Source organism: Falco naumanni, chromosome 5 (genome assembly GCF_017639655.2).
Source record: "Falco naumanni isolate bFalNau1 chromosome 5, bFalNau1.pat, whole genome shotgun sequence".
NCBI classification, from domain to species: Eukaryota; Metazoa; Chordata; class Aves; order Falconiformes; family Falconidae; genus Falco; species Falco naumanni.
Window position 1 is genome coordinate 24091445 of NC_054058.1, and position 24286 is coordinate 24115730.

General features: G+C 40.1%; 1 protein-coding gene across 3 annotated transcripts in view; it reads right to left on the reverse strand.

Moving 5' to 3' along the window:
- Positions 1 to 24286, reverse strand: part of ADIPOR2 (adiponectin receptor 2) — a 45747-nt gene extending 21461 nt beyond the window's left edge. The window contains exons 1-2 of one of the 3 annotated variants that reach the window (XR_005828189.1): positions 14675 to 14738; positions 1198 to 1433 (exon numbers count right to left, since the gene is read on the reverse strand). Coding sequence is in view for 2 of the 3 variants with exons in the window: in XM_040596517.1 (XP_040452451.1) it covers positions 1198 to 1365 (168 nt within the window). In the remaining variant the exon portion in view is untranslated. Of the gene's footprint in view, positions 1 to 1197; positions 1434 to 14674; positions 14739 to 24194 lie in introns of those variants that run through there. The other 2 variants (XM_040596517.1, XM_040596516.1) reach the window with 2 other exon arrangements.

A 24286-nucleotide genomic window follows, 5' to 3' on the forward strand; every position in this document is an offset into this window, starting at 1 on the left:
CTACAGAAGTTATAGCAGTGTACAACTTACAGTGCATTGGCCTGGCTTATTAGCCGTGAATACCTGTTCTGATTTCTTATTACTAGGACACTTGAAACTAAATTCCAGAAGGGCTCAAACTCACTCAGTTAAAACAGTCTAGTACATGTTCTCATGCTAGTTGAGCCACGATAGCTGTCCGTGCACACACCCAGAACCTGTGGCAAATGCAGTTACAGCAACAGCCCAGCTCTCCTGCACAGAAGACTACACTGAGTAGGATCAGCACATTTTTGCTGCTGGCTAAAATCACACAGTTGCTATAACTGAACTGATACAGTAAACTCATTAAGCCATGATAAATTTAAAGTGAGCCTAAGATGAATGCCTCTTCTGCTTAACTGTGCTGATATCCATCTGTATATATCCTGGGAGAAGCATTAATTACAGTTCTGAAACGCTCTAACCAGAAGGTACTTTTGTCCAATGCTTGAACGTTACCTTCGTGTAACACTTAATTAAGCTGTGGAACGCCTTTCCGCAGGATGTTGTGACTGCTAAAATTTACAAAGGCTCATGCACCAAAAATTCAAAAACATTGCCACTGGCTCAGGAAAACTGTGAGCCACCAATTACTAAAGGCTGGGATAGTGTCCTAGGGAAGTAACACAACATGATTCCCCATCCTTGTAATCTTCCTTATGAGTCTGTTACTGGCTACTGTCCGAGATAGCGTGTTGTGCACTATGTGTGTTTGGTCCAGCCCAGTATGGCCAATCTTCCAACAAGAATGCTTGCAAACAGGTTTTTCTGTCCTCATCGCTAAACCAACAGCAACGAGCCACAGTTGAGATTACATTCAGTCAGAGTCAGCAGATCTTCTCCTTTCACTATAATTAATCAGAAGTTCATTACAAAAAAAAAATTTTAAGAGTAGTATCCCAGCAGAGAACAAACCAGTGCAAGTCCCATCTCTTTGAGGGGGAAATAAAAACTATAAAGCTAGTAAACTTACACTTATGCCCTGTCTTGTCACTGAAGTTCCCATACATTCAACCGAGTATTTCTGGCATGTTCCTGCTTTCATTACAACTATTTAGCAGGCATAAAGAGTTTGTAGGCTCACAGTACACATTTCTGGGACTTATTTAAGCACTGAAGCACTAACGTCAAAACGTATTTTTCCTAGCAAATCTGACAAATAATCATATAACTTACATTTTCCTGGTCAGAAGACAGAGGTGGCTCCACTAAAAGAAGCCTCTGCTCAGAGCTGTCCTCTTCAAAGGCTGTCTGTGGTGTTGTATTGTCAGACATGTGTCCTTTTCTGAGCCGTAGACCTGGCTCTGGAGAACCAGCATTATCGAGTTCCGTTAGTTCATTCATGAGATGCTGGGAGCCTTCGCAAATATTCTCCTTCCTCTTGATTCAGTTTGGCTGATTATGTGTTGGCTCTGAAAGGCAAACAGTTTGTGTAACTGAACTGAAGTTAAAACAAAGAGTGAGTATGAGAGTTGGCTGGAAGATGAGCATGCTTAAAAGCTACGGAACAGCTATGACAACTGCTTTTATGTGTGCCCAAACTCCCACAAGATTAATTATATAGACTTCTACACTGCTGGACAATGAATTCTCTCATCCTGCAACCACTAATATTATCATATCCTATCACAACTTTGAAACATGATAGAAAGTGAACTCCATAAAACATTAAATTCACAAAAGGCACAGTGATGTTTTTAGAATTTATTTTTATTTGTATAGAATTGCAAAAACTGAGCTGTTAATACTATTTACAAATAAACTACTTATCAAAGGCATTCTGTAATTACCAGCTCAATCATCTAGTTTAGATGTCACCAAAACTAGAACACTAAGTACTGGTACAGCTGCTCAAGTAATAGCAAGCAAGCAGAGCTCAAGCACCAACTAACTTTAGACAGACTGCAAGGAGGGCAGTAGTACACACAGTGATTATGGTTCCCTTGCTTAAAACAACATATTCACAATTACTGCTAGTAATGGGTCTGTACCTTTACTTTTGTAAGGAATCAGACCAGAGTTAAACACCATTCATTCTATCACTGCAATCAGAAACAGGTAATTTCCAAAAAAAACCCATAACCCATGCTTCCTACTCCGAAATGTAAATATATTTTACGCTTACAACACTGCGAAAAAGATGAGGTAAATGTAACTCAAGATGCTAAAGATTTAATTAAAATTTGCAGAAAATTACCCAATGACAACCTGTTAATGTAAGCCCTTATCCAAGATTACTGTTGGTTACCCACTTATCTCGTACATCACTGTGAGATGTTCAATAGCCTTGGGAGGCACAACAGCCACAGCACTCTGCAATGAGTGCCAGAAACCATCAGCATGGATTTGCGCTCAGCTGAGGCTTCAGAATCACTTTGAATGAGGACCGGTTCATTTCGCACTAATCACTTGCTGTCATTCTTATTACTGTAGCATCTAAGTACTTACATGTGACTAACACATAATATTAAGATTACCCATCTAACATGTTTTAACTTGCCAGGGTGCATAATTGGATTGGAATTTTAGTGCCCAATAAAAGATTCTGAACTTTGCCATAATGCAGGAGGGCAAATTAAAATTATAAGATGGGGGATTGATATTGGCAGTTTTGTAATAAAATGTCACATCCAAAAAGCCAATAAATAATGCACTCCTTCCTTTCAGGGACTAATCTCATTTGCATATTATAACTGCAAGCTAATTCTCAGCTCTGACAAATGTGCTATAGTTAATTTTGCTGCAGCAGTTTGTGATATTATATCCTCCCAGCTGCCTGACAATCCCCAGAAGAGAGAGCTGCTAATGAGCAGGTAACAGACTATGCAAAACTAAATGATAGCTCAGTTGTCCGAGTTCAGTATGGCACACTGCTTTCATCACCCAAGAAGCTAAGTTTACAATATGACAGCAGAGCAGATGGTATGCCCACCTTCCTGCTAACTCTACTACAGGGTCAGTAACCTCCATCTGGGAAGTAACATCTAAAATGGCCACAGCTGTTTACTTGGTAAACACAGAGCCACAGGACTATCACCCTGTGAGAATTAAGCCAAGGTTTAACAACATTACACAGGAAGCCCAATGAAGAAGTTGAGCAAGCAGTTTTTAAGACCAAGAACAAATATTTAGAAAGCCACAGAACAACCAAAATCTTGACTGTTTTTGTCATGTTTCAAGCAGCCAACTCACAATTCTACTTTTATGCGAGAAACAAGACATCATCACATTGCCATTTGGCAAAACTCAACTAAGTTTTTTTGAAATGAAACTTATTGGGTGTCTTAATTTAAAAGGCAACTTACAAGAGACCAATTTCAGTATAGTACACTGTACCAATTTGAAGATGTAGCTAAACCCAAAAAAATGCAAGCAAGCAGAGCACTGTTTGTAAACAAGTTACAAACACACACACACCCTGATATTCCACACAACATTTCAAACAGGTAGTTAGCTGAAACAGCCATAGTTAAGTTTCACAGATTGTTCAATCTGCATTGGACATTTAACCAGCAAGTTTTACTAGTTTTTCTTTCTACCAGCTTTAAGCAATAGAATTGCCATTGTGTGCTGCATTACCGGCTATACTGCCTAAGAGCACGTCCTTACATCACCCCTATGACATTGTGGGAGCAATGCTCAAAGAGACACAGTAACAACCAACACAACAGGCTTAACCACATTTGACCAAAATGCTTGCGAAAGGTTCTTCTAATATACAAAGATACAAGAATGCCAAGAGACTTCTTAAATCAGGCCTTGAATATTTACTTCGCTAGCACTCACTGCCAAGCAATCACTAAGGTTTAAAATAAAAGATGTATTTCGCCTCTGGTGAGTGAGATTTGCATTCAGCAGTAGAGTTCAGCTTTAGAGGTCTGCATAAATAGAAATTGTTGTTTCTTGAGAAATGTAACAGTGGAATTGCTCAATGAAATAAGATGTTTCCATATTGACTTTCATGCAGGATCCTTTTAGTACTGAATACGCTTGCCCTTACTGAGCATGCAAAGGTAAGCAAGTCAGAAGAGTCCAAAAGCATCACTACTGGGTTTTAGACCTTTTTTAAAATGTACTACAAAAGCCAAAAACACATGCCTGAATACAGCACAGAGTTGCCAACAGAAAAGTGCTAGTATCCCGAACTGTTTGCTCACAAGTGAAAGAAAGCAGTCTGAGATTAGGAATAGGAAAGGCAGAGATGGTCTTTAATTTCTATTATAACATTTCTATGACTCCACAGTTCAGTGAAGGGTCTGAATGACTATGACTACCTTTTCCTAAGAAAATAGGAAGCCTAAGTGTGGTCAGCAGCATCTAGCCAGAAGACAATGGTTGAAACACTGAAGAGACTTACTGCCCCATTCTGTCTCCAAGACTAGGCAGCTCATGAAAACAAAAACCAGAGAATGGAAAGCTATGGAACACTTGAGGTCTTGGAAAAGATTGTTTTGTACCACTACAATTATAAATCTTATATATAATTCCTTTAACTTCTTCTGTGGCATGCAACAAACTAAAAACTTTCATTAAAATTAGCTTCCGTTTAAAGAGGAAATTGCCATGTACAACTTAAAATCTACTTAATGGTTGAATATATAATAAACATAATATCAGCATCTAGATCAATCAGCGAGTTTCTGCCAGGTCGCAAAATCAGCTGAGAGAAGCAGCTACAGAGTTTGGTTTGTTGGGTTATTTTTTTCTTTTTAATACAGAAAATTTCTAAAGGCTAAGTCAGCTTTTAGAAAGGACATATCAGTTTATTACTACCATAGTTCTAAACATAGCATATAAACACAAAACATACCACTCCTTTCGTCAACTTAATATGCCACTGCCACCACATAACCTACAATAGCCTAAGTGGTCATCACTCCCAGCTGCTTGCTTCACCCCAGTTCAGAAGTCACCACCACAGTGAGGAGAGGCAGTGCCAGTTTCAGGCCATAGACAAACACTCATCATCTCTCTGAAAAGAGAATCACAAGGCAATAATATTTCAGAAGTTCACAATTGTGCAATGTCAGAGGAGTCAACATCCACAGTTACAGCATATTTAAGACACTGCTTCACTCCTCAATATGACAGGAAACAGTAGTTCCACAAAAGTTAAGCACCACACGATGATGTTACTATTCTTTGTACAATCTTCCTGGATATTCCCCAAGAAAAGTGATACAGCCCTTCTAACCTCACAGAATTCACCTGGCATGAGCACTGGTTTTCTACCCAACTAAACAATGCCACATGGTAGCAAAACAAAGAAAGCCCACTAAGGGTCATGCTTGCAGTTTAAATTCAAGAGATCTGGCACTCCCTTTTTAGGATACAACGCTGTCCCAGATCGTCAGACTACCTCCCACTACCCCTAAGCAAAGCAACCTCTGCAGCATTCAACTCTTCTCAATACATTCCTCCTATAAGCAGCAAAAGAATGATCCCTTGCAAAGGTATTTCATTCTGTCTGTAGCCAGCATTTGGAAGAATGAAAATTGTATTCCCCTCTCATTCATCCAAAAGCCTGATAAAAACTCCTGTTCAGGAAGGCAATGGCATCCAGTGTATGCTCTTTCCTTGCTAGTCCTCTTCAAAGCATCCTCTAAACTAGCATAAGCAATGTATACACACTGGATCAATCTTTGTAAGATTAGCTTATTCTCCCTAATCGTGCTTAGTTATCAAAAGGACAAAAGTCATCATGAAAGTCTCAGGCTACATCATTTCTCAGAACATTCATTAATGTTGAACGAAAGGCCAGAGTGCCTGAAAAGTCTTGTAAGAGATATCACCTCAGTCTACAAACTTTGCCTTACCTGTGTCCGTGCACCATCACAGCTACAACAGCATCACTATTTGGCTAGCTACATCCATGCCAGTAGAAGAGCAAAGCTAACCAAACAGTAATCCACCCAAGAGCTGAGTAACTTTACCAAATCCAAAGTTGTTTAGACTAGGCCTTAGTAACAAAATGGGCACAACTCCATTTCTAGAACTGTTAGCACAGGTACAAATGGCAAAGCACTTCCAGCACATCCCATAGGCAGATTGTTTGTGCTAAGAACAGAGCTTACCTAGAGCTATGGAGGGGACTTTTTGCCTGCAAAATAGCTGATTTCATTAAAACTTCACTACCTTGACTGAAATAAGGTATACCAAACAAAATGTAACTTTCTTAGCACACTGTATTTCTACTAGTATCTTCTGGTAGGAAGGTTCCGTCACAAGTAGTCCCTCCCAAATGGAACAGTGACAGCAACAGTATTCAGCAGCAACACACAAAAGCTTAAATTAGTCTCAGGTGACACTAGCATCATTCTGTCACCCATCTGGTTCCCTTACTCTCTAGCACCACTACTGATGGGCAACTGAGCTTATCAACAACGAGCTGCTGGGTTTTGTGCCTTTGGGGTTTTTTGAGGGGAGGTGGTGGTCTTTGATTTTCTGCCTATATGGCACCCTGGTCTGTCTACCAGGGAAACTGGGCAAGCACCAGTGCCAATACAAGGCGGGCATATACAGCTGGGTAAGGGAAAGAAGTTGTCCTCAGACAGCAAGCACAAGCTCAGACACATGCTTTAAGACTGCTGTTGAGAGTCACCCATACATGTGGCCCAGCTAACCCATGCTGGGTCACTTATTAACTACATGGGGTATCCACTGGTTGGCTGTTTTTTTCATTATGCATAGAGCAAAGCAGAAGATACAAGAAATCCATACATTTTAAGTAATTTGTGAATTGCCCCTAAGTTAGAAGGCTACAGCTAAAGAGTTAACAAAACAGTAATACTGAAAGATTCAAGAGCTTTACTTGAAATAAGGGGGTTTTAAAACTATTTTATTTTTTCCAAGAGTCTTTCAATGATTCAGTTGTCTTTTTCAGTTAAGGTGTTCAACATTCATAGCAACATTCCAGATAATCTCCTGAACCACAGCCCAAAACAAAGCAAACAAGCATATGTATGTATGAACGTGAGAAGGGCGGGGATCACAGAAAGCCTTGTTTTCTCGATGTACCCTAAAGTACAAACCAGGCTGTAAAAATTCTTTGGAAGTAATTTTTTACAATGAGGAACAATGAGGAAGCAATCCAGCACCTCTTCTCTTAGATGTAATTTCCCTAGATAAAGAGACATCTACAAAACAAAGATTAGACTCCCGCGGAGGGTCAGTGGCCAAAAAGCTGCCTTTGTAACTTGTAAACTGTCACTGGACACTTCAGCCTAAGCTATTTCACAGCAGGCTGCAGAGGCAAACAATCAAGCCCATTCTGATGCATTTGGATCCAAAGAAAGGGAACAAGCCAGCAGCCTGCCTACATTAACAAAATGCTTCCATTTCAGAGGATCTCATTACATTGTTACAACATTCGTCCAATTTGTACTGCAAATTGGACCCCAGCTTTTTAACTGGGTTAAAGTGTTATGTCAGAGGTTGGCCCACCCCCAGCACACAATGTCAGTCCGGTTGTTACAGACTGGATGACTGCTGTAAATTTGGTTTTTAAAATTAAATTAAATTTAAATTTTTAAAAAAAAATTAAAAAAAATTAAAAAAAGAGTAAAACTAAACCAAGAGAATTTTCACAAAAGCAGTACAAGACAAGGAACAGAAGTTCAAGTTCTTTTTGCATCACATTCCATGAAAATCCACAGCCCAGACCTGGAAAACTTGCTTTTGGTTCATTTTTCATTAAATGGCTCAGTTTCTCCAAATGAGAAACATTCCATCTTTGCCCCCTTTTATGATGTTATTTCTATGGCATGTAACTCACACCAACTTACTTTACATTTGCAGCAACAAAAAGATGCAGTTTGTTATTAACACTCTGGATCACAGACTGTCTAAAAGTGAAAGACTGAAATCAGACATTACTTCCCTTTTAAGTGAAAATTTAGACAACATCTTTTTAACTACTGACTCAACAACATCCGATTCACAGAACTGTTTGGTGAAGATGAAGAAACCAAAGTCTTTGGAGCAGGCACTAAAATCCAGAGGTAGGCAACTACACTGAAGTTACATTAATTTAACCTCTCTAACACAAAGTATCTATGCATAAGAATGTAAATGGCACCTAGATTAACTGCCGCAATCCAGAGTGCAAACATTCCTCTGCCCTGGCAGATACAACACTCCCCTCCTAGGAAGCATAAATTTTAATCTCCCTAGAAACCAAACCGAGATCTTTTAAGAGTCAAGAAAATGCTCTAAGATCTAGAGCAACTGTACAAAACCAAACACTATCACTTTGCTTTTAAAACCAAAGAGGATTACACATGTTTTAGGCTGCAAACTTCAGGCAGGAAAGCATTTAAGACAGATGCCTTCAGTACTTTTTACCAGTTTGCTTGGACATCTCTTTATGTAGATGCCATCACTGTGCAGACTTAAGGGCTCATTGGTGCCAAGAGGTGGCAGCCCCCACTCTTCCCTGGGTGGGCATCAAACAGCCCCACTTCTCATTTCTCATGGCTGCGCCCCCCCCCCCAAGAGGCACTGATGTTTGTCACAACCCATTCCAGGTGGCAGTCTAGAAAAACATTAACCCAGGGAGGAGAACGAGATAACCACTTACTATCAAGACTAACAAACTGAATTGGCTCAATACATTATCAGAGAAGCAGCATGGACAACATGACAGAAAGGCCAGGACCGCACCCCCAAGGTTTTAATTATGTAATTTACAGGCAGTATTTTCCTAACCTGTTACAGACTGACAGTTGGTCCAAGCCTTTAATTGTCATATATGTACATACCACCGCCTTTATTATGACCTGTTGACCAGATACAGACCACACCTGGCATATCAAACACCACACAAAGATAACTGATTTTAGTACAGCAGCCATGATCTCAGAAGCTTGGCTGCAAAAAGCTGATCATCACACTCTTCCCAGTTTTGGAAAGCACCTGTTCTCTAGTTTTGCTGATAATGTTGGTAAGCTTTATTCATGAGGTTGTGAGCTTGTTCATCCACATTTTATTTTCTGGCTGAGAGATTTGGCCTACAAAACATGTTTGCACTGCCATATTTGTAAAAACTATGATCAAAGAAAACTTTCTCCTTTACTTACGCTCAACAATGGCATTTCTTCAGTTGAAAACAGCGTATGTTGTTTTGCCACAAGTCAGACAACTAACAATTTGCTACTTTTCTGTAGCAAAAATGTTACATTATAAGAACAACCAACATCCACACCCACAGCATTATCAGTCCAAGATCAAAAAAAGGTGCAGTATCTTTTTCAAATTCTTAACACAGAAACTTAAGCAAAAGAGGCAGATCTACTGTAACTAGACTACGCCTAATCCGTCAGTCAGAAGCAGATTTAGTTACAGGGCTGAAGTTCTAGATAAGACCAAGTAAAGCTACTTATTAATTACATATCTTAAGTTCCTTAATACAATAGCCAGAGAATAATTTGTTTTTTAAAAGATAATAATTGTTGAGAGTTAAGAAATCGGCTCAAATGAACTTTTGGCCTCTGAACATTTAGTACTACTCTTTCAGATCTGTATTTCTTTCCTAGTAACATTGTTTTGAAATCATCTCAAATTCTGGAACAAGACCAAGGACACTGATACCACAATACATCACTGATTTAATTCAAGAGTCAAAATGTTAAGTTAATCTTTTACTTTTGATAGTCCTATAACTAAGGAGAGATGGCAAAACACCCACAGTCTACTTACAATACCCTGTGAGATTATTGCTGAATTTCTAAGAACCAAAATTATTATCAATATACATGAAAACCCTTTAAGTAGGGATGTAGCTTCAACTCAAAGCACATCTACAGGACCTAGACCAAGTTACTCGCACAAAGTCATCTTGCTGTGGTTTGTTTAACAATCTCGGCATAACACCTTTTGCTAGTATAACTGTGTTCCCTGTGGAGGTTTTTGCTAGTATAGCTCCAGCCTGTAGTCTAATCAGCATAGCTATGCTAGTGAAAAACGTAAAGTCTGAAACGGTTTAAGGTCATAAATATGCTCCAAGTTAATTTTCAAGTAACCATGAAACATTTTGGGAATAAAAACATTAGATGTTTTATGTGACTTAATATCACTTACTGATGCATTCAGATAGCCATGGATGGGGGGGGTGTGAAGGTGCAATCCATGTCTTTTCCAACTAAAAAAAACAAAAAACAAACAACCAAAAAAGCCCCCTAAAATACACATTGACATTGTCTCGGGAGGGGGATGTAAGTGAGCTATGGCAATGAGGAACACTTCACTCCTATACACTTCCAGTGAAAATATATACTGTCCCTACTTTAACTATGCAAGTGCAATTCACAGTTTGATAACAGAGCTACACTGCTTGTTTGGTAAAACGAGGATTGGCTGTAATATTGGATGAATGACAATCAGCACCATTAAAGGAAAAATGAAGATTGTTATGTCAAACTATTTACAGTAGATAACTCACAACAGAAGATAGCAACAGGAGATTAAGCAAAAAAAATCCTCAAAGGAAATAGACACAATATTTATACCTATAAATACGTTATTACAAAACAGGAACAAACCCATGATTTCGCATAAAACAGGAAAAGTTGCAGTTAGACATCCAGGTTACCTTTACCACAGAAGACAGCATTTACTGTAATTCATAAAGGAAGACACAAGACTACTATGTGTAGCACTTACACTAATTAACAATGGCTAAATATCACAATAAAGCACCACTGTCTACCCTCAGACCTACACAGGTCACCACAGGGCAAGAGAAGTGGAAAAGAGAAGATGCCTCCAGGATCCTTCACTCGGTCCTGCTCGGGTGCCTGCAGCCGTAAGAGGGTTTGCACACCCTTCTTCGACTCACGGGTGGTCAGCAGGGATTTGCAGACATCAAACAAGAGGGGGAAATCATAACCATGCAGCCCTGTAAATACAGCACTACCAGTGCCAGCACAAGCCATAAGCTCTGCATAGAGCCACAAGCTCTAGTTACCCTCCACAGAAAGAGGCCTTTGCAATGACGTGGAGAAGTAACTGGTCTAGTATGGCAACAGGGGCCCTGAAAAATGCAGAGACGGGATGTGGTGCAGAGGAGTGTAGCTGTGGGATAAGATGTGGGGCACACGCTTGCCACCAGAGACCCCGTGGCTATAGACAACTCACTAATGGTCAGTTAAAAAAAAAAATGCAGACCTGGAGCTGAACAAGCCTGGCTTTAGGGGTAACAAGAAACATAGAAACCAACATACATAAGAGGTGCCGTATCTAGCAAATTCAGACATAACCTGGAGCTGCAGAGACCAATGAAGAAAGAAAAGAGGTGTAAAAGCATGTTAGCAAGCACACAAGAAAAACTCCCAAGTGCATCCTAGAGGGAGGAAGGAGAAACAGACAACAATAACATCATACTGCTCCCAACAAACTACTCCCAAGGCTGACAACCTCACGTTATCCTCTCTAGCTGTCCAAAGCTGCTAACTTAAAAGACTCAGAGCAGCAATGGAAGAGTGAAACAAACTCCAGAGGAAGGGACAGAAGCCAAAAAGTGTATGTGGTAATTTTACATACAAGAAAATTTTGTTGTCAAATGCAGGTAAGTACTCTAACTGCAACTTTTTTTCTTTAAGAACTGCCTAGACTAATGATTCTTGAGTCAAAATGTTAAGATTTCTATTATACTAATAAATAAATTCTCGGCTTCACTTTCACACATTATTTTTGTATACACACACACATACAAGGGGTACTTCCCCTTCACCCATAAACAAAAATGGAACAATGTGGACAGAGTCCTCCACTCCTCCCATTTTGCAACTCTGAAGAGCATTGTTAGTCTTTAAAATGTCACAGGAAAATTCCAATATAATAACAAAGTTTGAAACAGCCCCAGGAAAAGCAACCAAATGGGCCACCTGAACTTGTAACACGTTCTTTCCTCAGAGGGAACTCTTTGTGCCAGGGTGACCCGGTCAATATTGTTTTGTACCAAAGGGCCTTTCATATGTGCCTAAACACAAAAAACTGAGCTAAGCAGTCACTGTCTGCACTTTGTTTGAAAAAGAAGTTATAGACATCATAGAAGACACTCAATTTCTTTAAGAAACCCTAAGAAAAGGAAGGAAACATGGCCAAGTTGATAAACATCCACACTTTTAAGAGTAGGAAGGGTAGGAATTTGGGTTGATTTCCTGGACAAGGGCCCAGACAGAAGGAACACAAGTAGAGAGCAAGAATTGGGTCAGCAAACTACTGAATAGTTATTTGTCCTAGTTTTCAAATACCCACTGAAGATACTCTTACTCTAGCCCAACTGCATCTGTAAGGGGTGTTAATACATGTAAAACTATTCAGATAAATACTCTGGAAAGGTGGAAAGAATACCTTATGCTAACAAAACTCCTACTGTCAATGGAGTTAGCAAATAGGGATCGCATTCTAGTATAAGTTTATTTTTCTTACAGAAAGAGAATAATCTAGTGTAATTTTGATGCAAAGACTATCAAGCCTGTGGCTGTGACTGAGAGGCAACACAGCTCTTCACATTTATCTGATGTACACAGACAGCCAGCTATCATCAATACTGAGAAAACGCCTGCCAAGCTTCTCAGTAGAGACCAAGTGCTATATGTAGAAGCCAACCACTTATCTATATGCCAAAAGATGTATGTACTGGGAAACCTAGCCAAGAACTCTATACAGAAGGTCAGATATAAACAGGCATAAACACTGCCTTATCCATTTCTAAAATCCCCAGGTATACTATTACGAAAAGCATGAAAGGTTTTTCCATTATTGACAGCACAGTAATGGCATGCAAGCTTTCGGGGGAAAAAAAAAAAAGCAGACACCAACAGATTTCTAAGACCTAAGAAAAGTCAATAATCAGCACTGAGAATTTAGTACACTAGAAGAGAGCATAAGTACAGTCTTGGAGGACAACTGATCTGCCAGACAACCAGGCAAGTCCTGACCTATGTAGACCAGCAAGCAACTGTAGCTCAGAAAACAAGAGTACGAAGTGTCCCAAGCCTTGCATTTATGAAATACGAAACCTGGTATCTATTTTTATCATGTGCTACTCAATCAGTAATAATTCAGAAGTTTTAGATCACATTTTACACATTTACCAAATGATTTGAGAAAGGATTTGCAGCTGACCACTCAATGTTGCAGTAAGATTTCAACACAGCACAACGTTTCCCAATCTCCATGCCTACAACAGCACCACCACCCAAAACAAGAAAAAGTTAAAATACCAAACACTGCCTGTCAGTCAAGGTAGGGTCACAGAGTTAGCAGATGGCAACCTCAAACACAAAAATAAGTTATTCTTGACACATCAAGCAGGTAAACCTTGGAACTCCTTGCTACAAGATGAGGATTCACAGGGAAACTGGACAAACACACAGGATGAATCCATCAAAGGGTATCAAGCACATGAAACCACCGCTAGCTCTAGAAGGCCCTAAATACCAGTGCATGTCTACCCTATATTGCTTGCATATTCATGCTTAGAAGCTATTTTCTCCCTTAGGGGATGGGGATCCTTACTAAAACTTTATGGTCCTCTCCAAGGAAGGACAGCAAGGGGCCTAATGAATAAAACCAAGACAAAACAGGGAAAAAGTCAAATGATTATGAGACAGAAAATGAAAAACCCCATGGAAAAAAGGATGAGGGCTGAAATTGCCCGGTGTCTCTGAGAAACGTTCTAAGCACCCTAGCAATGCCAATAAATCCCTAAAGGGATCGGAGACACGCTTTAGCCAGCAACTTACAAAAGAGGACAAGGGAATAGAAAAACCCTGTAGCTGCCAGAACCTCATTTGCCAAGTTTCCTCCTTCTCCCCTGAATAGCTAGCTTGGCTGGGACCAGTAGGTGGTCCCACAACTTGGCCAGGCTTCAGACTCAAAGGGTATAAATAGAAAGGTTAGGGACAAACCACAGTAAGAGCCTCAGTAGGAGGTGCTGCAACCTGGCACATTTAGCATATGCTTATCAGGATTTCACTCTGCAGCAGAGAGATACATCAAGGGAATCATACCCTGAGTGCACCCCTAGCACAACTCTCGCACTACCCATCAACTTATCCCCAGTGAATACACACTTTGCTGAGCACAAGCCAGTCCAAAGCTTCCTGGTTTCTCATCAGGCAGGAGTCTTGTCACTTTGCGCGTGGGTGGGGCACAAGGGCAAGAAAACTGAGCAAGCAAAGCATGAGAATGTAAAGATGTTTCTGCAGCATGGCTTGTAGGCAGACCTGGTGGCTACCGCATGGTCTGCTTGGGTTACACACAAGAGGGTGGCCTGAGTCTCATGGGGCAGAAGCTTAAGCAGCAGCTCCACAATGAAGGTAGAATCCTGAGCCAGAAGGATTTCTTGTTTGACCCAGCCTTGTTTATATTACAACTATTCTGGAATTCCAAGTTTCAAAAGAATGACTTGCCTTTTTCCAGAGGCTCAAGGAAATCAAAACACTCGGTGTGCCCCAGTATTTGTTCTTGCATACAGATTATTAAACACAATGATTTTTACCTTCTTTCATGAATAACGAAACATACAACAGTCAACCACTAAAATACACTTCTCAAAAACACCCAGTATTCCTAATCTCTAACTTGATACTACTCTCTGACAAACAGCTGTGCTACCTATGAGGAAACATAGATTAATTTCTCTCACCTTAAACTTGCCTCTGGTTCTTGACGTTTGAATTCAAGCTTGGTAAAGTTAATGTCCAAGATTCCTACAAGAAGGATGTGAAATCAACATGAAGGCTGTTTCTCTAAGTTGTCCAAAACTAGATAATAAATGTACACAGACAGGGGGAAAAAAGTCCTTAGGAGTATATATATTATACAGCAGCTTGTAAACATTTACAGTGGATGACAAATGCATGCATTCCATCTAAATTAGAAACCTTTGATTTCTGTAGGCTCACTCACCAAGATAACAACTTTGACTTAAATAAAGCACATATGAATTTTATAAAGAGGAATCAGCACAAAACCAAGAAAAGCAGGATTTTTTTTTAACTATCTCAGCTACATCATTCTCCATAAAATGCTCAACGTAACTCCAGATTCCGTATTTTATTCAAACTCTGCCAAACAAATCTCTGCTTTGCTACTTGTTAAAACTGATTTATTACTGTCAAATACATTAATCCGCAAGTTAATCTGCCTCAGGTCACCTAATGTTAGTCAGAAATAACTTCTGTCAAGCCATATATAATGTTGCTTTTGATCTACATGGAAGTTTGAAATCAGAGCTTGGGAGAGACCCTCTATGACATAAATATTACAGCATGAAAACAGCAAGGAATGCAGAGGACTTTTCCTGTAATCCATTTCCATTTTCTCTGCTTCACTTGATGGCATGTTGTTAGAGCCTAAAAATTTCCCTAAACGAAGGCTGAGTTTATCTTAGGATCTTGTGTCACTGGAGTTGTAAAGCATACAGCACTCACATGCCAACTTCAAACTGACATTCATTGCACTCAAGCAGAGGAGGGAAGGTTTGTAAGTTACACAACCTACTTCATCCATCCTGCAAATAGGACACAAAACAGAAAAGCTGGCTTAAACGTTACACGTATTACATCATGTACAGTAAGTGCTGGTAATATTTCTATACAAAGTCTTACACCCAACAGTTTAAAGTTTTACAGTTGTATGGCTTCCTTACTCGGTATTTCCAACAGAAAATAGAACTGGTTTTCACTGACAGACCACTTGCCTCCTAGTATAACCAATTCTCTAGACAACTTACCAGATGATCCAAGATTTTCAGCACAATCAAATCCGAAGTTCAAAGATTAATAAAGACAGCTGGACAATCACTGAGGAGAAGCAGTTTTAGCATACACATCCTACATGTTTGCATAGCAACTGGGTTGCCATCAGCACAATATGCTGATACAGGTCTATTACCTGTCACATCCCCTGAAGAAGCAGTCTCCAATGCAAGCAGCAGTAATGCATACATTCTACAGCTTTCCTTTTTATGTCTGCCTAGTAATTAATTTTAAGTGCCAGTAATTCTCAATTACTTCATCATTAGCATGGTTAAACGTCATTCTATGACAGGAATTATGCGACTATGCATTGGTCAACCCTAAATACCACCACTGTTACCCGTGACTTTGAATGTTGTAACAAATAACATGCTCATAAACTGTTCGTTTATTACAAAGACTTATATTACAACCCAGTTCAGGAGTTCCTTTGGCTTGGAATTATAAAGTGTTCAAATACTCTGTTACTTCAGAACAGGATCTCCAAGAAAGAAGCATCGAGTTTTCAGGGAATTTTAATCTCTACATAGGATAAGGCCTCTCAAAGAGTGGTAAGATTTCAGGTGGTACTACAAGAACTACTGGACTCATCATACTTACTGCTAAAAGAACAGGAATGTGGAACTGTACCTTTTCAAGGATGACCTTAGAATGTACAAAATATTCATGTGAGTCTTGCAGGCGGACTAGCCCTCAGGCACTTCCATAATAATGAACTATTGAAACAGAGCCAAGACATGAGTTTTCAGAGGAAAACAGTCATGGGTTCTGTGATCATGCTTTGTTTTTCACAATGACTTTACTGTGATGTGTAACAAGGGGGTATTTGAACTGGTTAACTGATACAGAAAAAGTCAGATGGAAAGGGCTTACATGGAAGAATGAAAAACCAATGTCCTTCTGAGAACATCTTGTACTGCTTTTCCCACAGCATTTTAAGACTCCACTGCTCAAAACCTGAAGTGGACCTAGGTTATCCACAGTCACGCAGAGCTGCACTTGTTATATCAACCTTGACCTTATCCAAGTATTTGAGATTTTTCAGCATCGTCTCTGATAGCCTTGTGTTATCATCTCCATTTCACTACACTGACCCGTATACTGGAGTCCTTCCAAATCAGTTGACATAACTGGCATTTTCAACAGCATCACGCGCTAGTTAGATGTTTTGGACAGAAACATTTATGCAAGTGCTATGAAACTTGGTCAGCCTCTCTTGCTCTCTATCCAGCTTAACTTGAAATCCTGAGTTTACCTTCACAGCAGAAGACAGGAAATATCCTACCTTTAAACTCCAGAGTATAGGGTCATGGCCAAATTAGAGGAGTTTTACAGATACAGTAGCTAAAACCAAAATACATCATGTCAATTATTTTAGCAATGTCACCTCCTACTGAATCAAATACTGGATTTCTGCGGTTCAGAGTGTTTTGATGTTTTTTTACTGACCTTCCTTCTCTACAGTTCTAGTTGATAAAAGAATGCCAGTATACATACGAAAAATCATAGTAAGAAAAGGAGGCTTTGGCAAATTACATTCTGTGTTTCTGGAAGAGGACTTAAGAACAAAACCCACACCACCAAAAAAAAATAAAATTCCTTTATATCCTTCATACAAGTGACATGAGTAATTCACAATTATCAGGTAGTCAGAGAAATGTAGCATTCCTCTTCTATACCAAAAACATATTTGAAAATTGCTCTTTAAGAAATAACTTACAAATCAAGTCTAAGCTACCTAGCAACTTCCTTCACTGCATTAGTAAAGCTTGCAAAAAAGGAAAGTATTTTTATAATACATTTATTATTGAACTATGTCCATAATGCTGCAGAATTCATATGGTTGCCAATTATTAAGAAGTCACAGAACAGTTGCACTTAACCATGGACATTAAGATCATCAGGACACAAGCCTTTTTTCAGCATCCTCCTCTTAGCTTGAACTATATAAAGGTCAGAAAACCACCAAGTAAAGCTTTTGTTGACTCCATTATGCTTTTCTCAACTCTCAGGACACCTACTTCAGAAAACAGTCCATTTTGTTCCCCACTGAAGGTACAGCAGGCAGAAAGCCAACAACTAGCACTTTGCCACATAGCTACTTTAATAAGAATTATGAATAGGCTCTTCCTTTTATTTCTACAGCCACGTTCCATTAAAATAAAATAAAAAATGCCTACAAGATTGACGTTGAGAACAGCAGAACATTGCTGTTATCAGCCTTACAGTGCTATATGCTGTTCTAGGGAATACACAGACACACAAATAATTGCTTAAACTAACGCAATTTGCAAAGCACACTCTTCTTCACAAGCAAATTGGTTGTATTGCCATGTCAGAAGGCACCGAACCCACCACCACTAACTTATCTCCACAGCACCAGTATTTGTCTATGTAAAACATGCCCACAAATACCACCAGCCATGGAAACAAAGACATACATTAAAGCATTGGGAAGGAAAACAGAGAAAGTACATCCTTCAGTTTACACCAGGGAATGGCAACCACTAAATCTTACGAGCAGCCCACTAGGAAATGCAGTGAGTGCAATATTCTCCATAACAAAAGCATACCTAAACCATCAGCTGAGAGAAGCTGAAATGCACATTCAGTGGTTCTTCATCTCAAGTCCTACTAGCCATCCACTTCCAAATGCTAAAACCCCTTTCCCTGCAGGTAAAAGCTTGCCAATACTCTCAGGACTGAGAGTACAGCTGGTTTCAGTTATATTTATCTTTGCATTGCACACCTTTTTAAAACAAGTCCTACTGCACACTGGGAGACACAGATCTAAGTATTTATAGTTCAAGCATGAGTTAAAGATTAGCTAAAGGGATTTTACCATTCAGATTTAATCTAAGAAGCCAGAGGTGGTATTTCTCTCAGAAGGCAGCTTTTACCACCTGAATTCAACTATCCCATTTTTCATCAGAAGTTCTGCATTTTACAAAAACTCAGAAAAAACATATAGACATAGGCAGGCTTGAAGTCCTTATCACGGTAACAGGTCCCAAAACCTAGTATCACTCACCAAGTAGTTTGCACAAGAAATCAAAAGACCACAAGTGCCTTTATTAAAGTCTTCAGAATCATGCGAAAAAAACATTTCATAGAAGGTCCATGGCATGTTCCCTCCAGAAGAACAGCCTGTTTATTCAAATACCCATACACATCCAATTTACTAAAACACATGACGTTTTGAGAAAATCATACTAGTCAAGCAATAAACATTCATCAGTAAGGAGCTAAAACAGGAATCTAACCAGAATGCTGTCAGTAAAACAGAGAAAAGCCCACTAAAGGATCCTACCAACAAAACGACTCTTACGTAAAAGCTGTAGAACTGTTTAACACAGCAGTGATCTCCTAATGAAATCTATAGCATATAAGCTGTCATCTTCTAGACCTAAACAGAGCAGCACAATTGACCTTCACTTCAAACAAGGAACAGCAGTCTCTGCAATCCTCTAAGCAAATGGAAACAAATAGGTTGGGGAAAAGAGCATTTAATTTGGTAAAGAAGAGAAGGAGGAAAATGAGATAAACTGATAGGAAAAGTGGCTTTAGTATGACAAAGTCAGGCTAGCCACATCTTACCTTTGAATACACACAGATGATCATAGCTATATTTAGAAAAACAATTAATGTTGGCAAAGGCAGCTGGACTTTTACATGACCTATTCAAATGCAGACAGTGTTGTAACATTATGAAGTCTGTATCTAGTGTAAGTTTGGTTTTCAGCACTAGATGAAGAAATATGAATACTAACCACCCTGAGATAAAATACTGCCAGAAATAAAAGAATTGGGGGTGGGGAAGAAGTAGACTTTCCTGCAGCAGGTCTCTGCAGAAGTTTGTAATGTACTTAGATTTGCTGGCAGAACATTGCAATACCCATTTTAAGTATTCAGGCTTGACTTTCAACCTATTCTGCAAGTAAATTGTCTACTCTCTTGCTTACTGCTGTCTAAAGGTACCTTTAGAGCCAATGATTATAGCTCTGCCTGTTCCAGCACTCTCTTCCTGTAAATAGTGCCTGACTATTTTCTGTTCTCACAAGGGCTTAATTAGTCCTGTTCACAGAGAGCTACAGCAGCTGGCACATCCCAGCAGACTCCACTGCATTTTCACAGCTACTGAAATTTATCTGAATCATGCTGCAAATTTTTTTACACCATTAATTACATGTCCTGTGAACCTTATATCTATCTACCTACCTATACATTTGAAGACACCTTTCTGCAAGCAATTTAGCTACAAGACAGCTGTGAGAAATCCCAAAACATTCGTTAATGCACATGCAGTTCACAGAAGGCCAAGGAATCCTGCATGGCCAGAAAAAGAGACTCTTCTCCACTAACAGAGCAGCAGAGACCTGCAACTCTAGAATGTGAGAGTAATGATGGCTACATGCAACACATACAACTGTCATCTACTTTTTTTTTTTTATACCCACCACCCCTACAACATGTTATCTGCTCAAGAGACCATTAAGCTACAAATAAAAGTAATCAAGCAAAACCTAGACAGTAATTTTCTCCCTACCCTGGCCATGTAAGTCAAACAGATGCCACTTAAAAAAGAGCGAAGGACAGAGATGTTTCCATGAGGTTCTGAAAATTCCAAATAAGTTATAAATTAAAATCATGTTAAATCAGAGGGCAAATTGTATTAAACATACAATATTTCCTCTTCACAATTCTGAGCACCTTAATTTTGCCAACACTTCCTTGGTTCAAGTTCTTTGCTACTCCTCAAATCAAGAAACAGCACTATAAGTTGTGCACCTCCATTCCTAAGAGCGATCTGCTTACCACCACAGCAGCTGCCACATCCCAACGTGGTGAGCAGTCTTCCATACACAAAAAAAGTGCCAGTGTCCTGAAAGGAAACCTGGAGGTTCATCTTCAAACTGGACTAGGATAAAGATTTTATTTTTATGTGAAAACCATTGAGATAAACTTTTCAGAAAACATATGTAATCACTGGGAAAGTCAGAACTCCAGCTCAGTTTTAGTTACCTGATGATAAAAGTCTGAATCTCTCAGTCTGCCACACAGAAGGCAGGAGATCGTTCTTTTCAAGGCAACAGGAACTATGTGGAAACAATTCACCTTTTGCTTATTAGTCTACACAATGGTCTGCAGCATCCTACTTCAAAAGTAAAATGTTCTGGTAGTAGTAGCATATTCAAATAAACAAGTGAAAGTTAAAATGTTTTCACAAATCTGTTTTCTGAAGAAGCTGAAATAGTACCTTGTTTGTCTCCTTAATCATAATTTTGAAAACCAGTTTCTTTATTGAACTTGTCTTGAAAAACATGTTGCTTTAAAAAGCAGAGGCTGCCAGTCACCATGTCAAGTACAACCAGCTGAAATGCCTTGTCCTTTATACAAGACATTGTATTTAAAACCAGTTTTATCAGAGATCAATACAGTTTAAAGTAACATTCTTCCCCTTAAACACTGTCCAAAGACTTTTTCATAATTGCTACCATTATCTTGTGTAACATCTTTTCAAATCTACCAACACCGTCTGCCAGAAAATTCACTGAATGACTCAGACACAGACACTTTCAGATCATAAATACTCAAAACTGCTATTTCCATTTCAGAACTACTTCTATTTAAGCATTTGAATTGCTGACTGCATAATAATCCAACGATCTCCTGAAGCTTCCTTATCAAGATTTTCCTCGTGCATAGACAGCATCTCCACTGCCGAAAGCAAGCCTTGTTTCTTTGCACAGTGTCTTTGTCAATACAGTTCAACAACTAGAAACCTGTAAAACTTGCAAAATTCTTGGTGTCTAATATTAAATATCTCTTGTACATGAATGCTTGACACAGCTCCTTGAACATGCAACTGAAGACATAACAGCAGAGATCCAAGCATTAAAATCACTGGCACTACATGCTCTCCCAATTATTTCCTTCATGACAAATCAACAGAAACTCTTTGCCTAGAACAAGTACAAGCTTTCTAAACTCAAGCCTTTTTACCTTGTATCTAAAAGTCAGGCTTCAAGTCTGAATCTCACCCACATTGCCAAAACTACTGCTCACTAGTCACTTGAGCAAACCAGTAGTAATGCCACCAGTTCAACAGCACTGATACAACTCCATCGGTGCAAAGACTGGGGTGGGGGTGTAAGGGGGAGCCCTTCGTTTGTGTCTAGCTCTCTTGAAGACCTGATACAGTTTAAGCTCCTATACTCATCTCATTTTATGTTTGAGAACATGCATATAATAGATAAGGATCAGTTGAAGCAATTTTCAGCATGAAAGGTTTTGCTTAACTATGCCCCCCCCCCCCCCAAAAAAAAAAAAAAAAAACAAACCAAAAAAACTCTAGTGTGAAGGACAAGAGTCTGTCTGATTTATACTCAGAAAGCATAATTTTGAAAGCCTGGCCTGAGTCAGGGTGCAGCTTTTAACTGCTCCATCTCTAATTCCAATTCAGTTTTCCACATTAGCAACTACTCTCCATGGTTTCCGCCACAAAGCTGCCAACAACCTTATCCGCAGGCTTATTTAACCATATTTAGCCGTCAGCTCAGACAAGGGACTTATTTCCATATTTTATCAACAAATCTTACACTTCCAACACAACAATGAATTTGTTTCAAGTTGCCTACTAACACACACTCAGTCTTCATATAGGATTAAGTGTCACAGTACAGATAAAGTTTACATGTAATAAGTTATAACATAAGAGCCACAACATAAAATGTTCACAGCTGAAACTGGCTAGTACCCCCACAGAAAAAGGAAAAACAAACTCAAAACACAATCTCTTCCTTTCTTGCATAAACAATATTCGTTCATTGCCAAAGATAAGGAAAACAGACTGTGTTTTATGACTGTGCTGCACCCATAACTCCATGACATAACACCTACTTCTGTTGATCATAAACGCTTTTCCTCTGTTACAGCAGCTACCACCAAACTTTAAGTAGTCTCATTAAGGTTCTGTAGAAAGCAAGCACCTCACTACTGAAATACTACAAAAAGGCCTCTGAAAGCTGAAGAATTGTAGAACAGTACTGAGAGAGAGGACTGCACAGTACACAGCTCTTCAATGACTTCCAGAATAGATCTGTGAAGACCACGGCCAGAACAGAACTAAGAATTTAACACTCCCTGACACTGACTACAGCAAGGCAGTGAAAACAAGAGTTTGAATTACACATTAAGACCTCAACACCAGATTATGCCCAGAAGGGTTTTCTCGGAGGACTTGGCTAATTTTATAAAACCTGGTCCACTTCCAAAAATACACAACACAGTTGCGATACACAACTGTTTCATGAACTTCAATGCCATACTAAGAACAAAACGTATCTTTAAATAAAGACTAATACCTAAAAGCTTTTCTGCTGCATGACAGGCGGATACAATAGTTCACATGCACAAAGTGACAAAGCTTATATGTCAAAAAAGTTATACCTGAATGTTAATGCTTTTCTTAAATGCCAACACACACATCTACTACAGCCACTAAATCAACGGAGTTTTAAGTCTAAGGCAGACATAAAAAGAAACCAACACTGCTTGAAAAGCTCAGTGAGAACAACAGCTGTCATATCTTCTTTGTCTTCTAGTCGATTACCATATGTTTCAACGTCTTTGTTGCACATCCTAAGCAAACAAGACATGAATATCTAATTCTCTCAGGAATAACAATAAAAAAACCCCCACTTTTAAAGAGTTTATTTAACTGTCACTCGGGAATATCCAAATTGTGGTCACACTAGTGTTGAATATTTACATTATTTACTGTTAATAACTCCAACGTTTATACATACATACACATAAACACACACAGAGAGAGTTCTGCAGGCAAAGCAAAGTTCACACATATTGTGCAAGTGGAGGAATTATTTTTACCGCCTCCGTAAAAAGATTTTAGGAGCAACAGCACATTTCCCTGCCCTGACAAGCAACAAGTGTGCAGAAGGCTACAAACAAGACCCACTTACAGCGCTCTTGACCCACTTAGAGCGCCTAAAGCCTCCTCCAGCGGAGCTCTTCCCAGTGCTCCTTCGTGCCCCTAAGCGAAGACCTGACCGCAGGCCCGGCTCACCCCTGCCCCCAGCCAACCGCCCGCAGGGCCCGCTCCGCGCCGCGCCGGCGAAACCCGGCCCCGGCCGAGGGCAGCGGCCACCGCCGGCCTCCCCCCAGCCCTCCGGCCACCCGCCCGCGCCGGGGGCGGCCGCGGCCCCCACCCCCGAGCCGCCACCGTCCCCGGGGAGCGGCGGGAGGGAAGCGGGCGCTCCCCTTCGCCGTCCCGGCGAGCGGGCGGCCGCCCGGGCCCGGGCCAGCGCCCCCGGGCCCCGCGGGCGGCGGCCGGGCCGCACAGCCCCTCCAGTGAGGAGCGGGGCCCGTGGTCCCCCGGGCACTCACCTGGCAACGGCCGGCGCCCGCGAGCTGCTGCCCGCCGCCCCGCGCCGCCCCCCTCCTGCGGCAACCGCTGCCGCCGCCGCCTCCCCGGCCCC